The sequence below is a fragment of the Orycteropus afer genome, unplaced genomic scaffold (assembly GCF_000298275.1).
Source record: "Orycteropus afer afer isolate SDZICR_OR568_19922 unplaced genomic scaffold, OryAfe1.0 scaffold00031, whole genome shotgun sequence".
Classification (NCBI taxonomy): Eukaryota; Metazoa; Chordata; class Mammalia; order Tubulidentata; family Orycteropodidae; genus Orycteropus; species Orycteropus afer.
The window spans coordinates 14,187,251-14,210,358 of record NW_006921618.1 but is presented as its reverse complement, the minus strand read 5'-3'; the positions used below and the strand labels follow the sequence as shown (position 1 = coordinate 14,210,358).

The window sequence follows — 23,108 nt, the reverse complement described above, 5'->3', positions numbered from 1 at the left end:
CATGTCACCTTCCATGAGTTTCACCCCCTTGAAGGGCAAAGGAGGGAGAAACAGGACAATTTTCTATCTACTTTGATAAGACACTATAGCTCCCAGCAGAGAAGGGACATCCTATGAGTTTTGAGCCTAGGTTTAAACCAACTGTCACTGGCTCAGCCCACCCCACTCCTTCCTCCTTTTTTTCTGGATGGGGGCCCCCCAATCATCAGAGACACCCTGACCTCCAGCCCCTGGCCCTGGGTCTCATCCTCAGAGCTGGGAAGGGAGGATGTGTGGCTTATAGGATGGCAGCTGCTCCTCATACAGCCAGCATCTCACCCACCATGCCCTGCCTCAGCCTGTCTGGGCAGGTCTCAGCTGGAAGCCTAACCTGGGGGTTGGGTGGTGGTGGTGGTAGGGTGGTGGCAGAGTCCCTCACTGCTGGTTGTCTGAAGTCCAATAGGAGGATGGGGACTGAGCCCCAGGGGAGCCCAGGAGTCTAGTGACCGATGCACATTTACCCCTGGCAGCTCCTGCTGCTGCTGCCTGATGCCCAAAGGGTCCAGCAGGGATGGAGAGGGGGCGGGATAGCCCAGAGGATGCAGGGAAGTGGGAGCCAGCCACATTCGTGCAAGGGCACACACAGATGCACACACACACTCACACTCACTCACTCAATACACTTATTAAAACAAACTTGTCTTCTGATAGTCCTTAGCCTGGCACTACATAGACAATAATGTGACTTTTTTTTTTTTCTTTTCTTCTATTTAAAAAATTTTATGTAGAAAAGAGGTCTATAAAATTGTGCAAAGTATCCAGCATTAATAAACCCGTTTCAAGTATTGCCAGCATGATGATAACTCGCTCATCCCCAGACCTGACTTGGGAGGGAGGTGGGGTGGGTCAGACTAGGATCCCTTGGAGAGCCTTCCACAGGCAAGGGTAGGGCAAGACCCCTTTCCTATCATACTGCTCAGAACTGTAAAGGAGCTGAGGCTTAGGGTGCCTGGCTGGCTAACTGGTTTGGCTTCCTCTGACACAGACTGCCTGCCCTCCCCACCAACTCCCAACTCCAGCCTCTCTACTTGGAACCCCAGCTTTATCCTATTGGCCAACTTAATATATTTTTTTTTTCTTTTTTCACAAAAAGAATGAAGGAGCCTACAAACCAAAGTAACCCGTGGAGGCTTGGAGGCTTCCTCTCCCACAGCCCAGCCCACTGTCCAGAGCTGACTGCTCCTCAGTCCTGCATTTCACCCCAAGAGCTCTCTCACTGGGTGGCCTCACGCTCAGTTCACACCCTCACTCACACAGGGCTCGCCCTGGCACAGGCAGAAACTAAGCATGGCCTTCTTGGTGGCTTCCAGAGGCTCTGGCCTCTTGTCATTCCTGCCAGTGATCAGCTTGGGGATCTAGGGCCCAAGGCCATGGGGATCTGGGTTTGGGCAGAAGAGGGTACAGCCATGGAGTAGTCTGGGAAAAGCCACACAGGAGTGGGAAATAAATACGAAAAGATCTGAGTCTTTAGCGGCTCTGCCTCCCTCAGATGGAATGAGGAGGGTCCCAGCAGGTGTACAGGGCAGCAGGTGAGTACAGAAGGGCAGACAGGCCAGCAAGTGGCAAGTACTGAGCCCCGTTCAAGGATGGCCTCCTACCATGCTGGCATTGGGCTTGGCTCCACAGGCTGGCTCGTCACTTCTGATGGGCGAGGGCAGCACGGTGTCGGACTGCACAAATCCCCTCCGGTCGATCAGGCTTCCAAACAAAAAGCAGGGGACACGTGAGGGTTCTGTCCAATACCCCAGTCACTATGGGAAAAGCCCAGGGGGCAGAGGGTGGCAGGATCTATCTCCCATTCACGGAAAATGAAAGCCCCAGAAAGGCTGAGGGAAAGGGAGCTGCTCTCAACTTGGGGGCTCAAGACCCCGCCCTTCTGGAAGGCCTCTCTCTACCCTTTGGTCATTCGGCTTTTGGCCACAATTAATTTGAACTGGTCCACCTGTCTAAAGCAAGGAAGAAAGGGCATTTGTGGACAGTGAAATTTCTACTGTGTTCCTCCCACAGGCAGGATGTGTGGCAGGGATATTGGAGGGGGTGGTCTTGGGGCAAGTCTTGGTCAAGCAGTGAGTTCAAGGCTGTTCTGGCACTCTGGTGCCCCCTGGTGTCAGGATGAACAGGGAGCTTCTTAGCTGGGCTGAGCCACCAGCATTGTCTGCCAGAATGGAAGGTGGTGGCCTCACCCAGTTCAGGCACCAGAAGGGCAGCATCGCTCAAGCCTGGCCAAAACTTTAACTATGGTCATCCCTGGCGGGTAGGATTACATGCAATATCTAATCCACTTCCTTTTTATATTTTGTATTTAACTTTTTCTATAATGAGCATTGGCGCTCTGATAGCATAGTGCCTAAGACTGCTAACCTGAAGGCTGGTGGTTCAAACCCACCAGCCACTTCTCGGAAGGAAGGTTGGGCAAGCCTACTTCTGTAGTGATACCACCTCGGAAACCCAAGGATGGGTCGCTACTGAGTCGGGGCTGACTTGACAGCACCTAACAACAACAATATAATGAGCATAAGAGCTCTGGTAGCACAGTGTCCAAGGCACTTGACTGCTAACCAGAAGACTGGCAGTTCAAACCCACCAGCCATTCCTCAGAAGGAATGGTGGGCAATCTACTTCTGTAGTGATACTGCCTCGGCAACCCAAGGAGGGGTCGCTATGAGTTGGGTCCAACTTGACAGCACATAACAACAACAATGAGCATATGTGGTTAAAAGTTACAAATCTCCACAAAACTCTTTTATCTGACAAATGTCCTGCAGAGGAGCTCGTTGACAGAGTGTGTGCATGGTATGGGGAGAGGTCTGCTGATACTCAGACCTTCTCTGAGATGGGTGGCCTCACAGAGCCATTCCCTTCTGGCCAGGCTAGGCACTGTGGCCTCTTGCTTACCTGGGAGGCAGGGGGCCACAGAGCACAGCACAGCAGTTGGTGATAATACTTTTATGGCTGTAGGGGTTGACAGAGGCCTCGCCGCCCCTCTTGCTGGACCAGGAGCCTTTGATCTGCAAGCAGGAAGGAAGCCTGGCTCAGGTACTTCTCTTCACTTCACTTTTCTAGGTAGGAGGTCTAGAGGCTGGGGATAACTGGTTAGACTATGAGAGGGGACATGCCTGTAACCCAGGGCACTCAGCAGGATGTGGGGGTCCCAGAAGAGATTAGGAAGCCCCAACTAGGTCAGAAGATAGAACAGAGCCGGAGAGAAGCCTCCAGAGCAAACCTTTTGGGTGAATGCCCCTTCCCCCAGCCAGCCATCTAAGAGCCAGGGCAGTCCAAGGGCACAGGGCTCAGAATATATAACCCTGGATAGGGTCATCACTTTGAGTCTCAATTCTCATTTGAAATGCAGGGACACTAATACCAACTCTCTAACAGCCCTGTTGGAGCATTAAATGAAATCTTGCCTATCCCCAGCTCTGTGCAGTCAGCTACTGCGGACACTGAGGAATTCTGTAGTAAAAAAGTACCAGCTTAACTCCAATCCAGTGCTCTAAACTTATCTGGCCACAATACTCCTTTGTGTGAACTCCCAATATCCTATAGAATCAACATCCAGGAAACCACTCTGGGAGACGCTGGCTGATACCATTTCTGCTCCGTACCAATCACCCAGCATGTGACATACTGTCATACGTATTACATTTCCCAGAATGAGAGGTGAAAGTCAAAGACTCTACTTTCTAAGGGGTGGTGGGTCTCTGATCAGCATCAGATAGTGGCCCCAGAAGAGATGCTCTCATTTGCTTTTTTACTGTTTGGGAAGATGGCCAGGAGAGGTCAGGTCTGGCCCGGCCCAGGGTCTGAGCATACAGTGGGTGCTCAAACAATGTTTTGGTGGAGGTCTGCATGACAATACATAGGAAGGGTCTGCTCCCTTCAATATGGATGCCTCAGGGAGCCCCAGCCACATCCTGAGGACAAGCATATCTCTGCTGACTATAAGTGTAGGGTGATAAGCACAGAAAACATGGCCAGGACCTCTGGGCTTCAACCCTGGCTCTGCTCCTTCCAAGTCCTGTGACCTAGGGGCATGTCTCGCATATGTCAAATGAGAAAAAAGCACTCCTGTTTCTTCTGCCTCAGTGTTGGCCAAATGACCCAAAGACATGACGGGAACGAAAGAACTCCGTAAAGTAACATGTTGGCCAAACGTAATGACTGTTACGGTGTGCATGCTGCTTCCTATGGGGCTGTGGAGAAAAACAACTCGGGGCCTTGGGTGCCAGCATCGAGAGAATAAGGCATGTGGGAACCCCAGAAGTCGTGAGTCTAGAAGGAGGTGCCTGGCTGCCTCAAGTCTCTGCCCATGTTTTCCCAGCAGTCCCTGGGCCAGGCTTGCACTGGCATAGCTGCAGGCTCCCTCAGCCCTGCCTCCTTCGGAGGATGCTGCCCAGGAGCAAGGAGTGCACTCCAGCCTTACTCACATCTTCGTTTGTTGTCAGGTTGGAGGCGACGAGGTAAGTGTGAAACCCTGAGAGGCCCAGAATGGACCAGATGGAGAAGAAGCAGATCACCAACTCCAGCACAGTGCGTGGGCAGTCAAGGACCCACACGGAGGTCAGAGCTGGGGTGGAGGGCAGGGAGCTCCCGGGCCCTGGGAGCTGGCGATGCCTGGCCTTTCTCACCTGACCTCCTACGTTATTTCCCCAGAAAGGAAATGATTTGTAACCCTGTGGCTCAGTCACCACTTCTTAACAGGATTACCTCCTGAACCTTAAGGAGGGTATGGGAACCACCCACAAAAGAAAGATGAGACCAAAGTGGCAAAGAGAAGTAAGACACAAGAATCACGGGCATGACATGGTCTAGGGAGCTTGGTGATGTCTTAAGGACGTGCTCTCTTCCAAGGCCCTGAAGAGAGTCTGTGACTCCTAAGAGTTCTCGGCTACCCCAGCCCCATAACACCCCATTTAGGACCAGCATATGTTCTACACCAATGAGGTGTGGGACAGATGATGTGTAGGGACCCGCCACAGTGATGGGGTCTTGCGTTCCCACCACCAGGGTGTCTGCTAGCCAACAAAGGATATCTCGCTGGCGTCTCCTTCAGAGTGGAGAGGAAGTTGCTTCTCTGAGAGTCTGGGGAGGAAGAAATAGGAAAGGACACAGCTCAGAAGGTGGGGTGACCATAGCCACTTGACCTGGCTGGGCTGGCCGGCCTGTTCCTCCTCCCCTCCTGCCCCAACTCACGCAACGTCAGGTGGGTGACCACGCAGGCGAAGATGAAGACCGTCAGGAATGAGAGGGAGAGAATAAATGCGTAGAAGAAGCGGTAGTTCCGTCTCCCCACGCAGTTGCCCACCCAGGGGCAGTGATGGTCAAACCGTTCTGGAAAAGGACAAGGGGAGATGTCAGTGTCTGTCTGCCCCACAGCCAGCACAGGTGTTTTGGAGGCCTCACCCCACTCCATTCACTCTCTCTACATCAGCCAACTCTCAGTTCCCTGGACACACCCTGCGTGTGGCCCTCTGTACACTGCCTCACATACTCTTCTCTCATCTCTTTACCTGGTTAACAGTAATTCCTTCTTCATGTCTCAGCTTCAAAGCCACTTCCTTAAGAAAGTCTCTGGGTCCTATAAGTGTACTTGTATGATCTGTACTAATTCCCAGGTGTATAGTAGAGCTGACAAGGGCCAAGGTTGTAGTCACTTCTTAGTCACAGCCACCTACCCAGAGGGACCGAGCAGTTGAACCAGTGGGCTCAGGACCATAGTCCCAGGGGACATCAAGCTCAACTGGCATAACATACTACATAAAACATTGTTCCATCTCCTACTTTGGCGAGTAGTGACTGGGATCTTAAAAGTTTGCAAGCAGCCATCTAGATGCAATGATGGGTCTCTCCTCATCCAGAGCAAAGAAGAATGAAGAAAACCAAAGATTCATGGAAACAATTAGTCGGAGCAACTGGTACACCATGCGATCCACAGCCTATACGACTATGAGACCAGAAGAACTAGATGGTGCCCGGCTACCACTGTCAACCACATGGAAGGGGATCTATGTAGGAGATCCCTGATAGAGAGGGAGAACAATGTGGAACAAAACTCAAAATCATTTGGGTGGGGGGGGGAAGAGGGGACCAGATTTGCTGGTCTGATAGAGGCTGGTGGAACCACTGAGACTATGGCCCCTAGCTGCCCTTCAGGTCTGGAACTGAACCCACACCTGTGCCTTCCAGCCAAAAGACAGGCATATGAGTTGAACATTTACCTGAGGTAGATATGCTCCTTGGAGAGAACAATCATGGGAGAAATAAGGGCTGCTTATGCACAGGGAGACAGCTCAGGGGGCAGGAGTGCATGGAGGGATGGACACAGGGAAGAGGTAACTATCGGGAGGAAGTGGGAAGAGAGCTGTTGATTGTGGTAAATTGTAGTCAATGTCATGAGACAAGGTGTATGTGAACTGCTGTATGGAAAGTGAATTTGCTCTGTAAACTTTCACCTAAATCACAATTAAAAAATAAAAATAAAAATAATTTAAAAAAAACTCAATAGTAAAAAAAAAACCTCTCTGACCCTAGGCTAAGTGGGGGCCCCTGTCATCTGACCCTGCTGCCTAGCACTTCTCTGGCAGCACCTTGCCCATGGGTGTTGACACATTTATTTATCATTGATGAGATGGCCAATTAACCCGTTTGATTGTAAGCTCCATGGGGTAAGGGTTGTGTTGGCCTCGTACTATGCTGAAGATCCAGGGCCCAGCACAGTGCCTGGTACAGAGACCCACCACACCCATCACTGCCGACTCATAGTGATCCTACAGCATGGAGTAGAACTGCCCCATAGGGTTTCCAAGATTGTAAATCTTTATGGAAGAAGACTGCTTCATCTTTCTCCCATGGAGTGGCTGCTGGGTTCAAACCACTGATCTTTTGGTTGGCAGCTGAAATACTTTAACCACTATGCCACCAGAGCTCCCCTAGCACAGAAAAGACCCATAAAAAGTACATGTTGCCTGACCCATTACCTTGGCTACATACATCCAATGGCCCATCTCTGGCTCCCCTCCCAGGGAAGGGCTGGCCAGACCGCTATGTAACTCCAGGTCAGAGGGTTGAGCTCATGGCAGTGCTATGTCCCTGGGGGTGGGGGTCACACCCAGACTGGTGAGAAAAGTCCCCTGTGGGAATGTGGGTCACAAGCCCGTTGCAGGCTTCTTGCCAGGGCTAACGCCCTTTACAGAGAGTGGGTGGGGCAAATTCTTGGGGTTGAATGACGTCCACTGAGTCACCCACTACATGGCCTGCCGTCATGGGGTGTTTTCTACTGTTTTCTTGCTCAGGCAGTGCTGAGCTGGCATCGTAAGCTCACTACCCTGGGAACTCTGCAGTCAACCGCAGCTCCCCTCACCTGTCCTCAAACACAGCATTGCTCTTACGACACCCTCCCCAGGGCCCACCCTCAGTCCCCATCAGAGTCACGTGGCCTCTGGGGAGTGGGGAGAGGGGACCAAACAGACTCTGGTTTCCCAGCAACCATCACAGTTGTGGGACAGAAGCCTAGATCCCAACCCTGGTTACATTCTCTCTACCTCTTCAACTTAAACTACTCAGTTCCCAGATTCTTATCCCTCCCAAACCCTAGGAATCTGATCAAAATCCTTCAGTATAACCAGCCCTGGGCCACTGGATGGTAAAGCATTCTCTTCTCAGCACAAACACATCTGGAATGTTACAGTTCCAGCCTTTGGTTCCTGGAAACAATGACATAGTGGGGACCAGGCTAAAGCCTGGGAGAAGGGGTTCAGAGCCTCTCTGTATTGATCCTACACATCAGAGCTGGGGAAAAGGAATCCACCAGCCCTGGACTGAAACCAGGACACCTCTGGCCATATGCAGATCCCTTCACCACAAACCTTCCTTCAGCCAGAGCAGCAAATCTAGGGAAACCAGACTTCTTGCCCAGCCCTGGATATTTCAAACCATTTCCCCCTTCCCACCCTCATCGTCAGGTTTGGGTCTCTCTCAGAGATCCCTGCATTGCATCCCTACTTGCTGGCTCCCACTCACCCACACAGTTGTCACAGACACTACAATGTGAGGTCCGAGGTGGCCGAAACATCTTGCAGGTGAAACAGTACTTCAGCTTCACCATCTGCCCGTTGATCATCACTTCCCGGGTCCGAGGGGGTGGTCGGTACGTGGAACTGCCTGTGCTGTCTGAGGGTGGGAGGAGAGAAAGATGGGGGAAGCTCAAGGCAGCATGAAGCCAGGAGCCCCAGCTGCGGGGACAGGAGAAGCCTTAGGGAAACTATTTCCTGGGAACAAACACTGGGGTAAGATGCTTGGCCTAAGGCAGGGTGAACAGTAAGAGCAGCTACCACATACCGAGCATTTGCTGTGTGCCAGGCACTGTGCTAGAGCGTTACGTACCTGCCCTCTTACCTGCTGCTCTTGACACAACTCACCCTGAGAAGGGCTAGCAAAGGAAACCTCAGCGAGGTTTAGTAAGGTTTATCAGAATCAAATCTAGATCCCAGTTCCAGTTTACAAGAGATTCAGGGGGTGGAGGAACAAAGTCAATGACATCATGAAAGGATAATTAGATAAATCTAGAATGTGGGACACTTACAAGACCACTGACCTGATTGCTACACAAAGTCAATGTCACTTACAATAAAAGAGGGGAAATCATTCTAAATTAAGAGATTGTGACACTAAAACAAGCAAACGTAACGCATGACCCATGATTGAACTGTTTTTGGGGAAAAGAAAAACAAAACAAGCAACAAAAGATATTTGGATGGCAACTGGAGAAATATGACAACAGACTAGAAATTAGGGAATTATTAATTTTCCAAGGTGTGATAATGGAATTGTGGCTATGTAAGAAACTATCTTTAGATTTTCAAGATACATGTTGAAGTGTTTATGGGAAAAGTGTCTATGATGCCTATAATTTACTATGATATAGTTTAATAAGATCAAACAAACAAAACACGTGTGTGTGTGTGTGTATAAAACAAGTCACACGATCAACTACTGCTGAATCTAGATAATGAACGTATAGAAATGCATCGTACTAACTCCCCTTAATATTGTAAAGAGATTTATTCTTTCTAAATTCATCTGTAGCTTTAACACAGTCCTGATCAAAATTCCCAATAAGTTCTCTTGGAACTGACAAACTTATTCTAAAATCCACATGGAAATACAGAGGGCCAAGAATAGCCAAGGTACTCTTGACAAAGAGATTAAGGCGGAAGACTTAACTACCAGATATTAAGACCTATGATAAAGCTACAGTACTTAAGACAGCATGGTTTTGGTGCAAGGGTAGAAACAATGACCAACAGAATCAGTAAGAGGATACAGAAACAGATCCACGTGTATAAGATCATGTGGTTCATGACAAAGGCAACAATGAAGAAAGGAGGATGGTCTTTTCATGATAAGTGGTGCTGGTCCACCAGGTATATGTATGAGAGAAGTACATCTGTACCCCTACCTCACACCAAACACAATATTTAATTCCAGAAGGGTGGTAGCTCTAAAGGAGAAAGTTATAAAGTTTTGGATAAGAAAAACAGGAGAATGTCTCTGTGACTTTGGAATGGACAAAGTTTTCTTTTGAAAGCACAAAGGAGTTAATCATAAACGAACAATTTGATAAACTGGATCTTATCCAAATTAAGAACTTCTGTTCATCTAAAGATATCATAGAAAGAAAAAAGTGTGACCTTCAGAGGAGAAGATATTTATGGTACGTTTATCTGACAAAGGACCTGTATCCAGAATATATAAAGAGTTCCTATAACTCAGTAAGAAAAAGGCAGACATCTGAATAGAAAAAGGACAAAAGAGAATATCCAAACGGCAAACAAGCACAGGAAGAGGAACCCAACTTCATCAGGAAATGCAAATAAAACTATAACAGGCTACCACTACCCAAGCGCCAGAATGGCTAACATGAAATAGAAACAAGAAAAGAGTGTGTGAGGGGAACCCAAGTGTTGATGAAAATATAAAAATGTAAAAAACTCTCATATGACCACGGGAAAGCTATCTGGTAATAACTACCAAAGCTGAGCACATTCTACCCAGCAATTCCACTCTCAGGGATCTACCCAGCACAAACACGCGGGACAGGATGTGAACCAGAAGATGTGTGCTGTACCAGAATGTCACAGCAATTCTCCTAAAAGCCGAAATCTGCAACTATCCAAATGCCCACTGATAACGGCTCTCAGCCACCAAGGTCAGCAGTTCAAACCTACGACCCACTAGGCAGGGGAAAACGTGTCAGTTTGCGTCTGTGAAGATTACACCCTTGGAAACCAAGGGGCAATTAATTCTGACCTATAGGGTCGCTTTGAGTCAGAATCGACTTACCAGCATCAGGTCTATATTCACACAATGGAATTCTATAGCAATGAGAATGAATGACCCTCAACTACACACAACAATATGAATGGATCTCAAAAACACTGGATCAACAAAATGGGTATGAACTATTAACTGGAAAACCAATTTGCTCTGCAAACTTTCACCCAAATCACAATAAAAAGTTAAAAACAAGAACAAAACAATAAAAACAATAATAAAAAAAACCACCACTGGGTAAAGTGAAGAACAGGGAAAATTAACCTATGGTTAGGAGTCAGCACCACAGCTACCCGAGGAGGGGTGACAGTGATAGGAAAGGGGCACAGACAGGGCTCCTGGGACACGAGTCATGTACTGTTTCTTGATCTGGGCACTGATTACATGTATATTCAGTTTGTGGCCATTCATGAAACAGAACACTTATGCCTTGTACACTCTGGGGAAGCACATGATTAAAGAAAATCCAAAAGAACCCTGCTGCCTGCCGTCTGGTAGATCCTGACTCATGGCGCCCCCATGTGTTACAGAGTAGAACTGCACCATAGGGTTTTCTTGGCTGTGATCTTTGCAGAAGCAGATCTCAAGGCCTTTCTTCCACGGTGCCACTGGGTGGGTTCAAACCGCCAACCTTTAGGTTAGCAGTTGAGGATAAACCATTTGTGCCACCCAGGGACCTAAGCACATTATACTTCAATTGAAAAAAAGACAAAGACAGGTTTAAATAACTTGTCTGAGGTCAAGCACCCAGTATGCTGGCCAAGCAGGAATCTGAACCCAAGTCTGTCATACGCAAAGCGTTTGCTCTACGAACTGAGCCTCTCAGTATGCCTGAAGACCAAAGCCTCCAAGGCAGCAGCTCCTTTCCAGACAGATGTCTGAGAGTCACACAGGGCAGCCTGTCAGATCTCCAGCCCTCAGCTACCCTCTCAGACATGGATTCCCCAGGATCAACTCCCCAGATAATATCTCCAGTTTGGCCACTTGCCTCCAGCGATTACTCACTGAGTGTCTTCCATGTGCCAGGCACTATGCTAGGTACTTGGCACACATCAGTGAAGCAAACAGACTCCAGTCTCACATTTCTGATCACCAAACAGACATTCTACTAAGCAGTTTCACCATCACCTCAACCACAACATGTTTAAAATGGAATGAAGCACCTAAAACAGGTCCCCCTGAGAATCAGCAAGACTGTGAAGGGCAGGGAGTTTAGAGTGAATGAACTCCCTCCGAAACCTGGCTCTGCCACTGACTGGTTGGTCATGTTTCGTGACGCTGAAGTCAAATATACTTCTCTGAACCTCAGTTTTCCCATCTGTGAAATGGGAATAATAGGTAGAATGGTGCATGAATCCTGGACCCACTTCTTACTAGTTGGGTTTCCCCTAATGATACTATTTGTTACCTGTATGAGTGAAAGCAATTCACTGAACCTCTCTGTGCCTCTGCTTCCCCAATCACTAAAATGGAGGTAATAACACAGTATTCCCCACTATGTGAAGTGGCATAAAGTAAATTAAGTGTTGTTGTTGTTCTTGTTATGTGCCGTCGAGTCAGACCTGACTCATAGCAGCCCCTCCTTGGGTTTCCAAGGCGGTACCACTACGGAAGTAGATTGCCCAACCTTCCTTCTGAGGAGCGGCTGGTGAGTTTGAACCGCCAGCCTTCTAGTTAGCAGTCAAGTGTCTTAGGCACTACGTTACCAGAGCTCCTTTCATAAGTGTGCACTATTATTATCAGCTCATACAATGATATTCACTCCTCACTTACTATCTTGCTATCTGACATTTCACATGTCCATCAACAGTAAAAGAAATCTACTATCCAGCTATTCTGTGCATTAATAAAGTGTATCTGGCAGTAACAAATGCTAAGGTATAAGGCAAGAGTAACACTGACTGTGATGGTTAAGGAGATGTGTCAACTTGGCTGGGCCATAATTCTCAGTGGTTTTGCAGTTATGTAATTATGTAGTCATCCTCCACTTTGTGAGGTGATGTGGTGATCCTTCACTTTTGCATTAAGCCAATTTCCACACAATGACCTGGTCTTTGGAATATAATTGTGTCGATAAGTGAGGAGTGGGTGTACTGAGCAATAAGGGAAGAGGCATGAGAGAGAGAATACTTCACTGAGTACGTACTATGTGATCAGCACTTTACACATATTATCTCATTTAATTCTGATAACATCCCCACTGTATGATTATCACCATCATCTCCATCTTATAGTTAGGGAAACTTGCTCAGAGAGTGTTCTGGTTCCCTAGTGCTGCTCTGACAAGAATATACCACAAATGAGATGGCCTTAACAAACAGGAGCTTATTCTTACATTTTGGAGGCTTTAAGTCCAAGTTCAAAGTGCCAGGCTCTAGGGACTATGTGAAAACCCTTCGACCTTGGGCTTCAGCTCTGCCTCTTGCTTCCTGCCCACCGAAGCTAGAGGCATCTCTTCACTCAGGCAGCTAGTGGCTGCTGAGGCTAACAAGCCCAAGGTCAACAAATAAAATGGCATAGTCCCAATGTTACCAAACCACACAGCAGGCCATTAATTCAAGTTCATTGTAAGTCCCAAGGTCAGCAGAGCACGGCAGGCTGCCGAACAATGACATGGTTACATGCAGGGTCCAAGCATGCCATAAGCTGGAGACCATTCCCAAAGCTGCTTCTTATATACAGGAAGCAGATCACATACCCAAAGCAGCTACTCAGCTGCTTGTGGTAAATCCCATCATGGAATTGATTGCCAGTCTCAGCATGGGGAATAACTACCATCAGCTGCCCAGCCACGCAACCAGGCTCAGCCAAGGAGAGACACAAACATAATCACCACAGAGAGGTTAAGTGACTTGTCCAAGGGCACACACCTAGTAAATGTCAGAACCAGAATGTTAATCCAGACTTCCAAAGCCTGTGGTTGAGGCTTATGAATTTTAAAGGGTCATGATGGGTGTTATTTATCTCTTCCTGGTTCCCTATTTCTGCTGATAGTACAATCTAAGAGCGAGAAGAAACTTCATAGAGCATATAACACAGCCCTTGACACTGAGTATCAAGAAACAAAAACAAAAACAAAAACAAAAAAACAAAACAAAACAAAAAACCACTAACATCAAGTTGATTCCAACTTACAGCGACCCCCATTGGGTTTCCAAGGCTATAAATCTTTACAGAAATAGATCACTGTATCTTCCTTCCACGGAGTGGCTGGCGGGTTTGAACCACTGGCCTTTTGATTAGTAGCCAGATGCCTTATCCACTATGCCACTAGAGCTCCTTTGACACATAGTAGGTAGTCAATAAATGTCCCTTCACTGACTGTATCTACTCTAACATTTCAGTTTACAAATGAGAAAACAGAGGACCAGAGAGGTTAGGAGATTTGCACACAGCCAGTGAGTGGCAGAGCTAGGGAACCCAGTCTGGAGTCTCTACAGACTCCTTCCTTCTCCCTCATCCCTGCCTGGCCAGTTGCCAGGTCTCATCAGGTTCTTCCTTCATAATCTTTCACCATTTCTCCCAATGCCCTGCCCAGCCTCGGCCCTTGTCACCACCCAGCCTTCCAAGAAGACTCCCTCTGCCTTTCAGCCCACCTTGCACACATGGCTCCATTCCTTTAAACAGCCCTTTCAAGCCACTTCTTAGCTCAAAACCCTTCACCCGCCTCCCTTACAAATCAAGATAAAGGACAAACTTATTGTCCTGATACTAAGGGCTTCCCACAATTGGGCCCAAGGCTCCTTCCCCGACTTCTCCCACTATGCTTCCCCCAAAAGTCCCTGGCGCCGCAGTCTTCCTGCTCCTGCTCCGGCCACACCCTGACCCCTCTTGCCCTCTGCTCACAGGGACTTGCCCAAGCCCTTCCTGGCCTCTCAGAGCTTCTTTGACCACTTCAGCTTCTGTGGGCTCTGCTGCCTTGCACACACTCACTGCTCAGTGTCCTGCTATGACAGGACTTCTGTGTTTGTGAATACTTTGTTTCTCTAACTATACTATATACCCCTTGAGAGCAAAGATATGTAATAAACAGGCATTCTTGGGCCTATGAACGAGGAAGCAGCAGGCAGAGGAGAGAAAACATCCTTTGGATTCAGGCAGGCTTCAGGTTCAAATCCCAACCTATTTACGAGCTGGTGCCCTTGGAGGAGTTATTTAACCCTCTGAGCCTGCTGTCTCATCTGTCAAAGCGGATGAATAAACAACGACATAAAGGGTTGTAAGGAACAGAAACAGTGCGTGTAAAGGAACTGGCATTTGGTAAATGCTTATTAGTAGCTGTTCAGATCCTGGTGCTGCTATCTGCTTGCTACTTAAGGAAGTCTCTTCACCTCTCTGAGCCTCAATCTCCTCATCTGTAAAATACAACAGTTTCAACCTCATCAGGTTATGGGGGAAGCTGAAGGAGATGCTGTGAGGATGCCCTGGGCCCAGTGCTAGATTCACAAGAGCCCCTGACATCAGGCATGACAAACAGTTCCCACTGTGACACTCCAGCCTGCAGAACTCCTCAGCTCTTTAAAAGCTGTTGATGTAATTCCAAACCAAGCCCCTAATCCCGCTCTATAGTCCCTGGGGTCCCAGCTCCTGGCTTCCTGCCCACTCTTTTCTTCTCAGGGCTTGGGCAAAGGCTTTAGAGCCAGAGAGAGATGTGGGTATGAACCTGGGCCCAACTACTTAGTAACTATGCAATATCGGTCAAGCCACTTAACTTCTCTGTGCCTTCATGTGTCACGGACATAAAGTAAGACATCGTTGGATTTACCTCACAGGGCCATTGGGAGAATTAGGAGAGATTTCACAGAGTGGGTTTAGCAACATGTGTAGTGTCTGGCATCTCCTTCAGCTTTCCCCACAACCTGATGAGGATGAAACTACTGTATTTTACAAATGAGATTGAGGCTCAGAGAGGTGAAGGGACTTCCTTAAATAGCAAGCAGATAGCAGAACCAGGATCTGAACAGCTACTAATAAGCATTTACCAAGTGCCAGTTCCTTACATGCAGTTTCTGATCCTTACAACCCTTTAAGTTGTTGTTTATTCATCCGTTTTTACAGATGAGACAGCAGATGTAACAAATATCAGCTATTAATGTTTCTATGAAACATTATATTCCAAACAATTATTTACAAAGAAACCTTTGGAACACAATCCCTCATCTTCTTCAGCATTGCCAGAAGTTACTGGAAGCCCTCACTGGATTCCCACAGCCCTGTCCCCGCCCCCAAGCAGAGACCAGCCCACACCTCTTCCACATCTCCCCAAGGCAGGGAGGGGACTCCCACCAGTGAGCTTGGCCTCTGGCAGTCAGAGTTCCTCCTCTTCAGACCCTGGGCAAAAAAGGAAGCAAAGCTCTGCACACTCAACTTCCTCAGGGCACCAAGGGCTGGAGGAAGCCAAGGGGGAGGTGTCACACTCGACTGACGGTACTACCCAGATGCTGAATGAAAGCCCCCAGATGCAGGGTCCTTGAGCCTGATTGGGTCATAGGAGGAATAAGCAGCTGCCTGGTCTCACTTACTCTCAGGACAGACAGTGCTGACCAATCACAGCCCCAGACTGGCCCTCAGAATCCTCCTTAACCCAGCCCAGTTTCTTAGCGCCCAGAACAAGTCTACGTGCCATTGCTGACCAGAACGCTCAGATCTCTTAGTGAATTTCAATACAGCAAAAAGATTTTCAGTGTGCCAACGTTCCTGTCGCACTGTATTCATAAGCAAATCTACTGGGCTGAGCAAGGGGATGAAAACACACATTTTACAGCTGGAGGAACAAAGTTCACTCCAATCGTATGAGGTGAAGCTGAAATTAGAACGCTGTCTTCCAAGACAGTCATTTGTTCATTTTTTTCAAACATGAGCACCTACAACACACAGTACTGAAGTGGCAGGTCTGGGAGTGGCAAGTGAGGGGAGAAGGGGGAAGTGAATGTGCCTGCCTCGTACACCGCAGATGGCAAGAAAAAATCTGCTGATAAAATGCAGGAGGGAAGGAGTGATAGCAAGAGAGGCTAAAACCAGCTGCCCTTGAGTCAGTTCTGACTCCTGGTGACCCCACGTGTTGCAACGTAGACGCATGCTCCATCTTTCATGGCTGTGATGCTCTGGAAGCAGAATGCCAGGCTATTTCTTGTGAGGTGTCTCTGGGTAGGTATGAACAGCCAAGCTTTCTGTTAGTAGCCAACAGAACCACCTATGCCACTTCCCCTGAAGGAATCTAAGATCTACTCCAGGCCTCTTTTGGCCATGTCAGGCTCTTCCTCAAGAAGTGACAGGACCCCCATGGCTGTCAAGGCCCTCCTGCTGCCTCCAAGGTGGGACATCAAAGCCTTGGGAGGTGATGCCAGGAGGGGAAAGGCTCTCCCTCACTAAGCAGCTGTGGAAGCAAATGAATGTTCCTGAACCTTCCTCCTGATGCTAAAGGCTTGCTGTGGGCATCTTCACCCCTGAGGGCACCCCTCAGAGAGGAGTGTGCAGGCCATCAGAGCCTGAACGGCTGGGGATGTCACTGATGCCCAGTGGCTGGTGTGGAAGGCCCTGGGGCTGGCCACACTCTACTGAGATGGCTTTAATGAGGGAAGGCCTGCGAGCTCTGCCCCTCTGCTGGGCCCTGACTTCCCTTTGCCCTTCCGTTGTGGCCACCTGTGGAGGAAACAGCTGCAGGCCTGTGGTGTCCCCAGCTTGGTGATGATCCTCCAGGGCTAGCTCAAGGTCAACCACCATGCCCAGGCTGGGAGCACTGCATCACTCAAAGTTGCACTGACTGTTCCTGTTAATTCCAGAGGTTTACAGAGCCCCTACCCCACACCAGGCTTAGCGCTAGGCCTGGGGAGCCAGAAGAACTCAGCCTGAGGACATAGTTAGCCGAGGAGTGGACAATTACAGAATCAGTGTATCAGGCCCTGTGAATCGATGCAGTGTGGCGACTCTGGGGCCAGCTTGGTCTGATTTTGCAACCTGGCTTGGCCACTAGCTGGCTTTGACTTTGAGGAAGTGACTCAACCTCTCTGAAGGAGAATTGAAAAGGGAAGAACTTCACCACCTGACTCAGTGTTACTTAATGCCTTGGCCTGGAAATAAATCACCTCCCACTTCCATATGCCCGCCCTCTCTGAGTGTCAGATTCCTTGCTTTTAAAATAGGTAATAATAATATGAAGGTCTAGCCTACAGCTAGTCCATTAAGGGTATTGCTGATGTATAAACTTAACATACTGAGAATACTGAGGGGGCAGAGGTAGGGTGGGGGAGTCCTGGGCAGTGCAAATTGTTAATGCATTCAGCTGCAAAACCAAGGTTGGAGGTGTGAGTCCACCCAGAGGTACCTCTGAAGAAAGGCCTGGCAACCTACTTCTGAAAAAGCAGCCACAGGAAACCCTATGGAGCACATTTCTACTTTGATATACATGTAGTCGCCACAAGTCGGAATCAACTTGATGGAAACTGGTTATGTGAGGTCGAGGCAGGGAGGCAGAGTTGAGGAAAACTACAAAAGCAGTAGCGGCAATTAAGCTGAACCAAAAAATGAGACGTCAGGCTCACCAGGGAAGGAATGGCAAGTGCAAGGCAAAGGCACAGAGACATTCCTGCCTATAGTGTGCCCAGAGGATGGCGCTGTCAGGTGTGGGTAGAGGGTGCTGGGGACAGAAGACGAGGTAGGATGAGCAGCCGAGGGGTCCACTGCCCCAGGTCTCACCACCTAACAGGCAGGAGTACCTAAGCAGGCTCTCTGTGCTGTGGGCTGGCATATGGAAGTGGGAGGTGATTTATTTCCAGGCCAAGGCATTAAGTAACGCTGAGTCAGGTGGTGAAGTTATTCCCTTTTCAATTCTCCTTCAGTCCTCTGATTCAATCAGAAAGAAAGTCTCCACTTTTAATATCTCACAATTGCTAATCACATAGCCCTCAAAGTGACTACTTTCCAAGGCCAACTGTAACCACCAATAATTCAGCAACACTGTTATGTTCTCATGATTATCTTCTATTCAGAGCCCTGATCCTCGCTTTCCACTTACGACAGGGATACAAATTTGCCTTTCGAAATACATTTAAATGACTGATAATTCAGGAGATACTGAAGGCACTGGGGAGTCACCCAAACTCTGAGCCATGGAGGCCCAGAGCCAAATTTGGGTCTTGGAGAGATAACTGTCACAGAAGGGAGAAACCAGGGTAGAGGGACTGGTCAGCAGGGCCCTGAGCAGATCCAGGTAAAAATGAGGCAGGTGTGCCCAGGCAGTGGGCTTCGGGACGACAAGGGTCCAGGAGGGACATCCTGGAAGCAAACTGGACAGGGACTTGTGACCCGTTGTATGGATGCTGAGAGAAGAGGCAGCTTCTGTGTCTGCCCTGTAACCTGCAGTGTGTCTCGATAAGCATCTTTACGTGGATTTGGATATCTCTAACATCTCCCATCAGACTGGAAGCTTCTAGGACACAATGTTCTTATCTTCTATTTTTTTCCCCAACTGCCCAGTGTGTCTGGACTGTGTGTGGCTTACAAGTTGCTCCAGTGGTACAGCTGACAAGTCGGGATCACAAACAAGGGTGACCAACCATCCCAATCTGCCTGGGACTAAGGAATTTCCTGGGAAGCAGGACACTGGGACAATCCTGGGCAAAGTGAGTCCAGGTAGTCACCCTACTTCAGTCAGTCCTTGCAGGGTGGGAGCCCTGGGCCAGAACCCTGTTGGACTAGAGTTATTGGCTCTGGGATGGAAGTAAGAAGCTCACACCATCTGCCTGGGCCCAGGCCCAGACAACCAGTGTCATTTATATGAGCAATATCACCCACCCCAGAGCTGACCGCTAACCTTCTCAGAAAGTCTTAGGGCCTTCAGTTCTTTTCAAGAAAATACATTTCACCCTGGCTAGAAGCCTCCTGGCCACACTTGAAAATCTGTTACCCACTGAAGTTTGAGAATCCAAAGCCCCCAAGATGCCATGTTTCAGGCTTGACAACTATTCTGTGAGGAAAAGTCCCAGACCCTAACATTCAGAGCTCCATACGTCTGATTCCACTCTATCATCCCAACCACAATTTCTCTAATTCACTTAACTATACTTTGTGTTCCAGTCAAATGCCCCACGCTCAGTGGTCCATGCCTGTCCTTCCTCCTTCCCACTTCAGTCCTCTGTTCCTTGTGTTCTATATGCCTACAGGGCCCCCTTCCCATATCTTCCAATGCCTGAATTCCACCCAGACTTTAAGGTTCAGTACTTCTGCATGAAGCCTCCCCAAGTCCTTCAGGCAGAACATACTACAAATTCCTCTGATCCCACTCCAAAGCCTGATCCCGGTTATGGAGGCTGGTCAGGTTTCTTCTGCCTTGGACTGAACTGGACTGGAAAAAACCAGAGGGAGCGTTCACAGGGCCACTTTTGTGTCCTCCCCCTGCTGTGAGAAATCGCACACAGAATAAACACATAAATGAACAAATCCATAATACCTAACTGGGAGAACCTGTCAACAAATCACTCTGGGACAGCAAGGAACGTCTTCAAGGAGACTCGCCCATTCTTTAGTTATTCATTCATCCACTTGGCCAACAGTCTCCACTGACAGCCAAGGTGAACAAGGTAAACATGGTCCATGTCCTCCCAGTGCAGTGGGAAGGCAGGCAGATGCTGCATGGACCTGCTCTGCCCATGCCACAGCAGCCACCATGCAGCCCAGGGTGCTCTGGGCATGTGTGATGGAGGGCTTGGCCCAACCTCGGGTCATGGAGGCTCCCTGAGGAAGGGACACTAAAGTCAAGACATAAGCATGAAGAGGGCATGGCCACATACAGACTGGGGCTGTATCCAGGAAAATGCAAGGAGGTTGGGAGGTGTGTGTCTGTGTCCGCTCCTGTGCTCCCAAGCCAAAGGATCACCTGCCTCAGTTTCTTCATCAGGTTAACAGTGTTACTCTCTCCAGGTTGTTATGAGGATTTGCAGGGATAACGGGTGGGAAGCGCTCAGGACCTGGTCAAGCTCTACGCAAACATGAGGATTATTGTTGTCATTATTATCTGAACAGCTCACAGTTAGCCCGAGGATCCCAGGCAGCAGGCTTCAGCTCGGGCTGAGCTGGACAATAATCCTGCCTCACAATTAGCCCTGACCTGACAGGGAGGAGAAACGGGGGTGCTGCCTGAGCCCAGGTCAAACTGTGGGATTCTCAAAGGGCAGAATTGCGGAGGCCAAGAAGCCCAGAGGTGCAAGGGGGAAGGAGACTGGTTGTAGGCGAAAGGAAGACAGCAACCGAGGGCGTGGCAGAGGACAAGCCTGAGCAGAGGAATGAGACAAAGAACAGACGGAAGTGCGAGTGAACATACTCTCCCCTCCCACCTGCCCGAGCTCGGGAGAATTAGTGAGATGATTTCCTGTGGTAGATGCAGCCAAGCTCTGACATTTACAGGCCACTAGATCTCTTCAGGCCAGTTGCATGTTTAAAAGCCTGTCTGAAAGCCACGCTGTTAGAGGAAGGAGCCAACCACTGGCCGGAAACCCCCAAGGTGTGCAAATACCCACATCATTTCTCAGCAGGAAGGAGCTGGGGTGGAGCAAGCTAAGATTCAGGCCCTGACTTCAGTGGCCTGCCACGCAGGAGCTGAGGGTCACCTGGAGACCATGCTGGCCTTCCTGCTGGCCTTCAAGCACCCAGCCAGTCCTCCACTCCAGGCACTTGCCTCTACTGCTCCCTCTGCCTACAGCACTCTGTCTCAGATCCTTATACTACCAGCCCCACTGTACATTCAGGGCTCATATCCAGTGTCATCTCCTCTGAGAAGCCTAGAAAAGTGCCTGGAACATAGTAGGGGCTCAATACATGATTGATAAGTGAATGGGTAAGAGTATAGTGAAGGGTTTAAGAGCAGGGGCTCTGGTCAGACTGCCTAGGGTCTCATCCCAGCTCTTCCACCTATGGTGTGAGCTTGGGCCATTTACTTACCATCCCTGTAAAATGAGAATAACAACAGGTACCCACTTCATAGGATTATTGGGGGATTAAATGAGATCATAAGGAGCCCTGATGGTGCAATGGTTAAGCACCTGGCTGCTAACTGAAAGGCTGGGTGTTCAAACCCACCCAAAGGCTCCACAGGAAAAAGTGTTGGCGATCGGCTCCTGGAAAGGTGACAGCCAGGAAAACCCTATGGAGCAGTCCACTCTGCCACATGTGGTTGCTATGAGTTGAAATCAATTTGGTGGTAGGAAACAAGTGTCAGCACGTAAAGCAGTGCCTAACCCCCCAGTAAGCACTCAGCAAGCACGTGTTGCTGCCACCACGATCTTTGCTTGCTAATATTTCTTGGATATTTATTTGCTTACTTGTTTAACATCTGTCTCCCCCCACTCCATGTCAGCCCCAGCCTATCTTGCTCACTGCTGTATCCCTAGTTCCTAGCACAGCTGGGAAGAGAAAAGCAGACCTTTTCCCAGTCAGGGACTGTGGAGCTAGGGAGACGCAACTTCAGCTGGAGGTAGGAAGCCTCACCGATCTGTTTCTCCAGGGCGGCTGCCTCACAGACAGTGGCCCGGGGCAGGATCCCAGGGTCAGTGAAACTCGTCTGCAGCAAGCAGCTCATGACGAAGAAGAAGAGGATGGCGGCGATGATGGGGATGGCGAGGGTCAGCTCACTGGCCAGGAAGGGACAGCTAAAATGAGAGAGGGAGAGACAGGTCAGCAGATATCCCAGGGCTCACCGGGGCACAGGGCTACAGCACTAGACCAATGTCTTCTTCCCATCAAATACTACCACATTCTTCACTAGAGTCTGAGGCTGAGCCCCTTGGTGAGTATTACTATTCCCCTACAAGTGCCCAGAGCAGACATCACTGATTGATCCCCGCACTTTTCCCCTGAGCCCATAACAGATGTAACTAATCTCAGTACTCTTAACCCCTATACTTAGCCACTACTTCAGAATCCTTCCAAACACAGAGGATCAGACAGACACTACCAATTAATTGGACTGGCACTTGAGAAGAGCTATCCCTGACAATGTTCATTCATTTATTCACTCCACAAATATTTCTATACAAATTATGTGCTAGGCAACACCTTCAATAAGCAGTGGGAATACTGACAGAGAATAAGAGTCCCTCCCCAGAGCAGCTTATTTTGTAGTGGAAAACACAGACAAGTAAACAAGAAATTGCCACATAAGGTGATGCTTGCTGTAGTTGGGGGAGGGGGAAGCATAGTGTAAACCAACCAATTCTGCTTTAATTGGGAAAGTGGAGGCAGCCAGGACAGGATCTCTGAAGGAGATAACGTTTAAACTGAAATCTGAAGAATGAGTAGGGGCTACCAGGTGAAGGGAGAAGGGGGAAACAAAATGATTCAGCCACTGCCACTGTCACCAAGGACTGATGCCCCCAAAGCAGTTCTGCTAGGCTTTCTGGCCCTAATTGGCTTGGAGAACAGCCTATGTCTCCTGGGTGGCTGTGCCTCTTTTTTTTTTTTTTTAATTATGATTTGGGTGAAAATTTACAGAGCAAATTCACTTTCCATACAACAGTTCACAAACATTTTGTCTCATGACACTGACTACAATTTACCACAATGCAATAGCTTCCCTTCCACTTCCTCCCCATAGCTACCTCTTCCCTGTGTCCATCCCTCCATGCACTCCTGCCCCCTGAACTGTCTCCATGTGCATAAAGAGCCCTTCTTTCTCCCATGATTGTTCTCTCCAAGGAGTATATCTACATCAGGTCAATGTTCAACTCATATGCCTGTCTTTTGTT

General features: G+C 48.8%; 1 protein-coding gene across 1 annotated transcript in view; it reads right to left on the bottom strand.

Annotated features, from left to right (window-relative positions):
- Nucleotides 1-1,619: 1,619 nt before the first annotated feature.
- ZDHHC18 (zinc finger DHHC-type palmitoyltransferase 18) overlaps nucleotides 1,620-23,108 on the bottom strand; it is a gene marked incomplete at its 5' end in the record, with an annotated part of 26,361 nt that continues 4,872 nt past the window's right edge. The window contains 7 exons of the mRNA XM_007935784.2: nucleotides 1,620-1,737; nucleotides 2,935-3,047; nucleotides 4,467-4,569; nucleotides 5,073-5,121; nucleotides 5,233-5,370; nucleotides 8,059-8,208; nucleotides 21,853-22,013. Coding sequence (XP_007933975.2) covers nucleotides 1,620-1,737; nucleotides 2,935-3,047; nucleotides 4,467-4,569; nucleotides 5,073-5,121; nucleotides 5,233-5,370; nucleotides 8,059-8,208; nucleotides 21,853-22,013 — 832 coding nt within the window. The remainder of the gene's footprint in view (nucleotides 1,738-2,934; nucleotides 3,048-4,466; nucleotides 4,570-5,072; nucleotides 5,122-5,232; nucleotides 5,371-8,058; nucleotides 8,209-21,852; nucleotides 22,014-23,108) is intronic.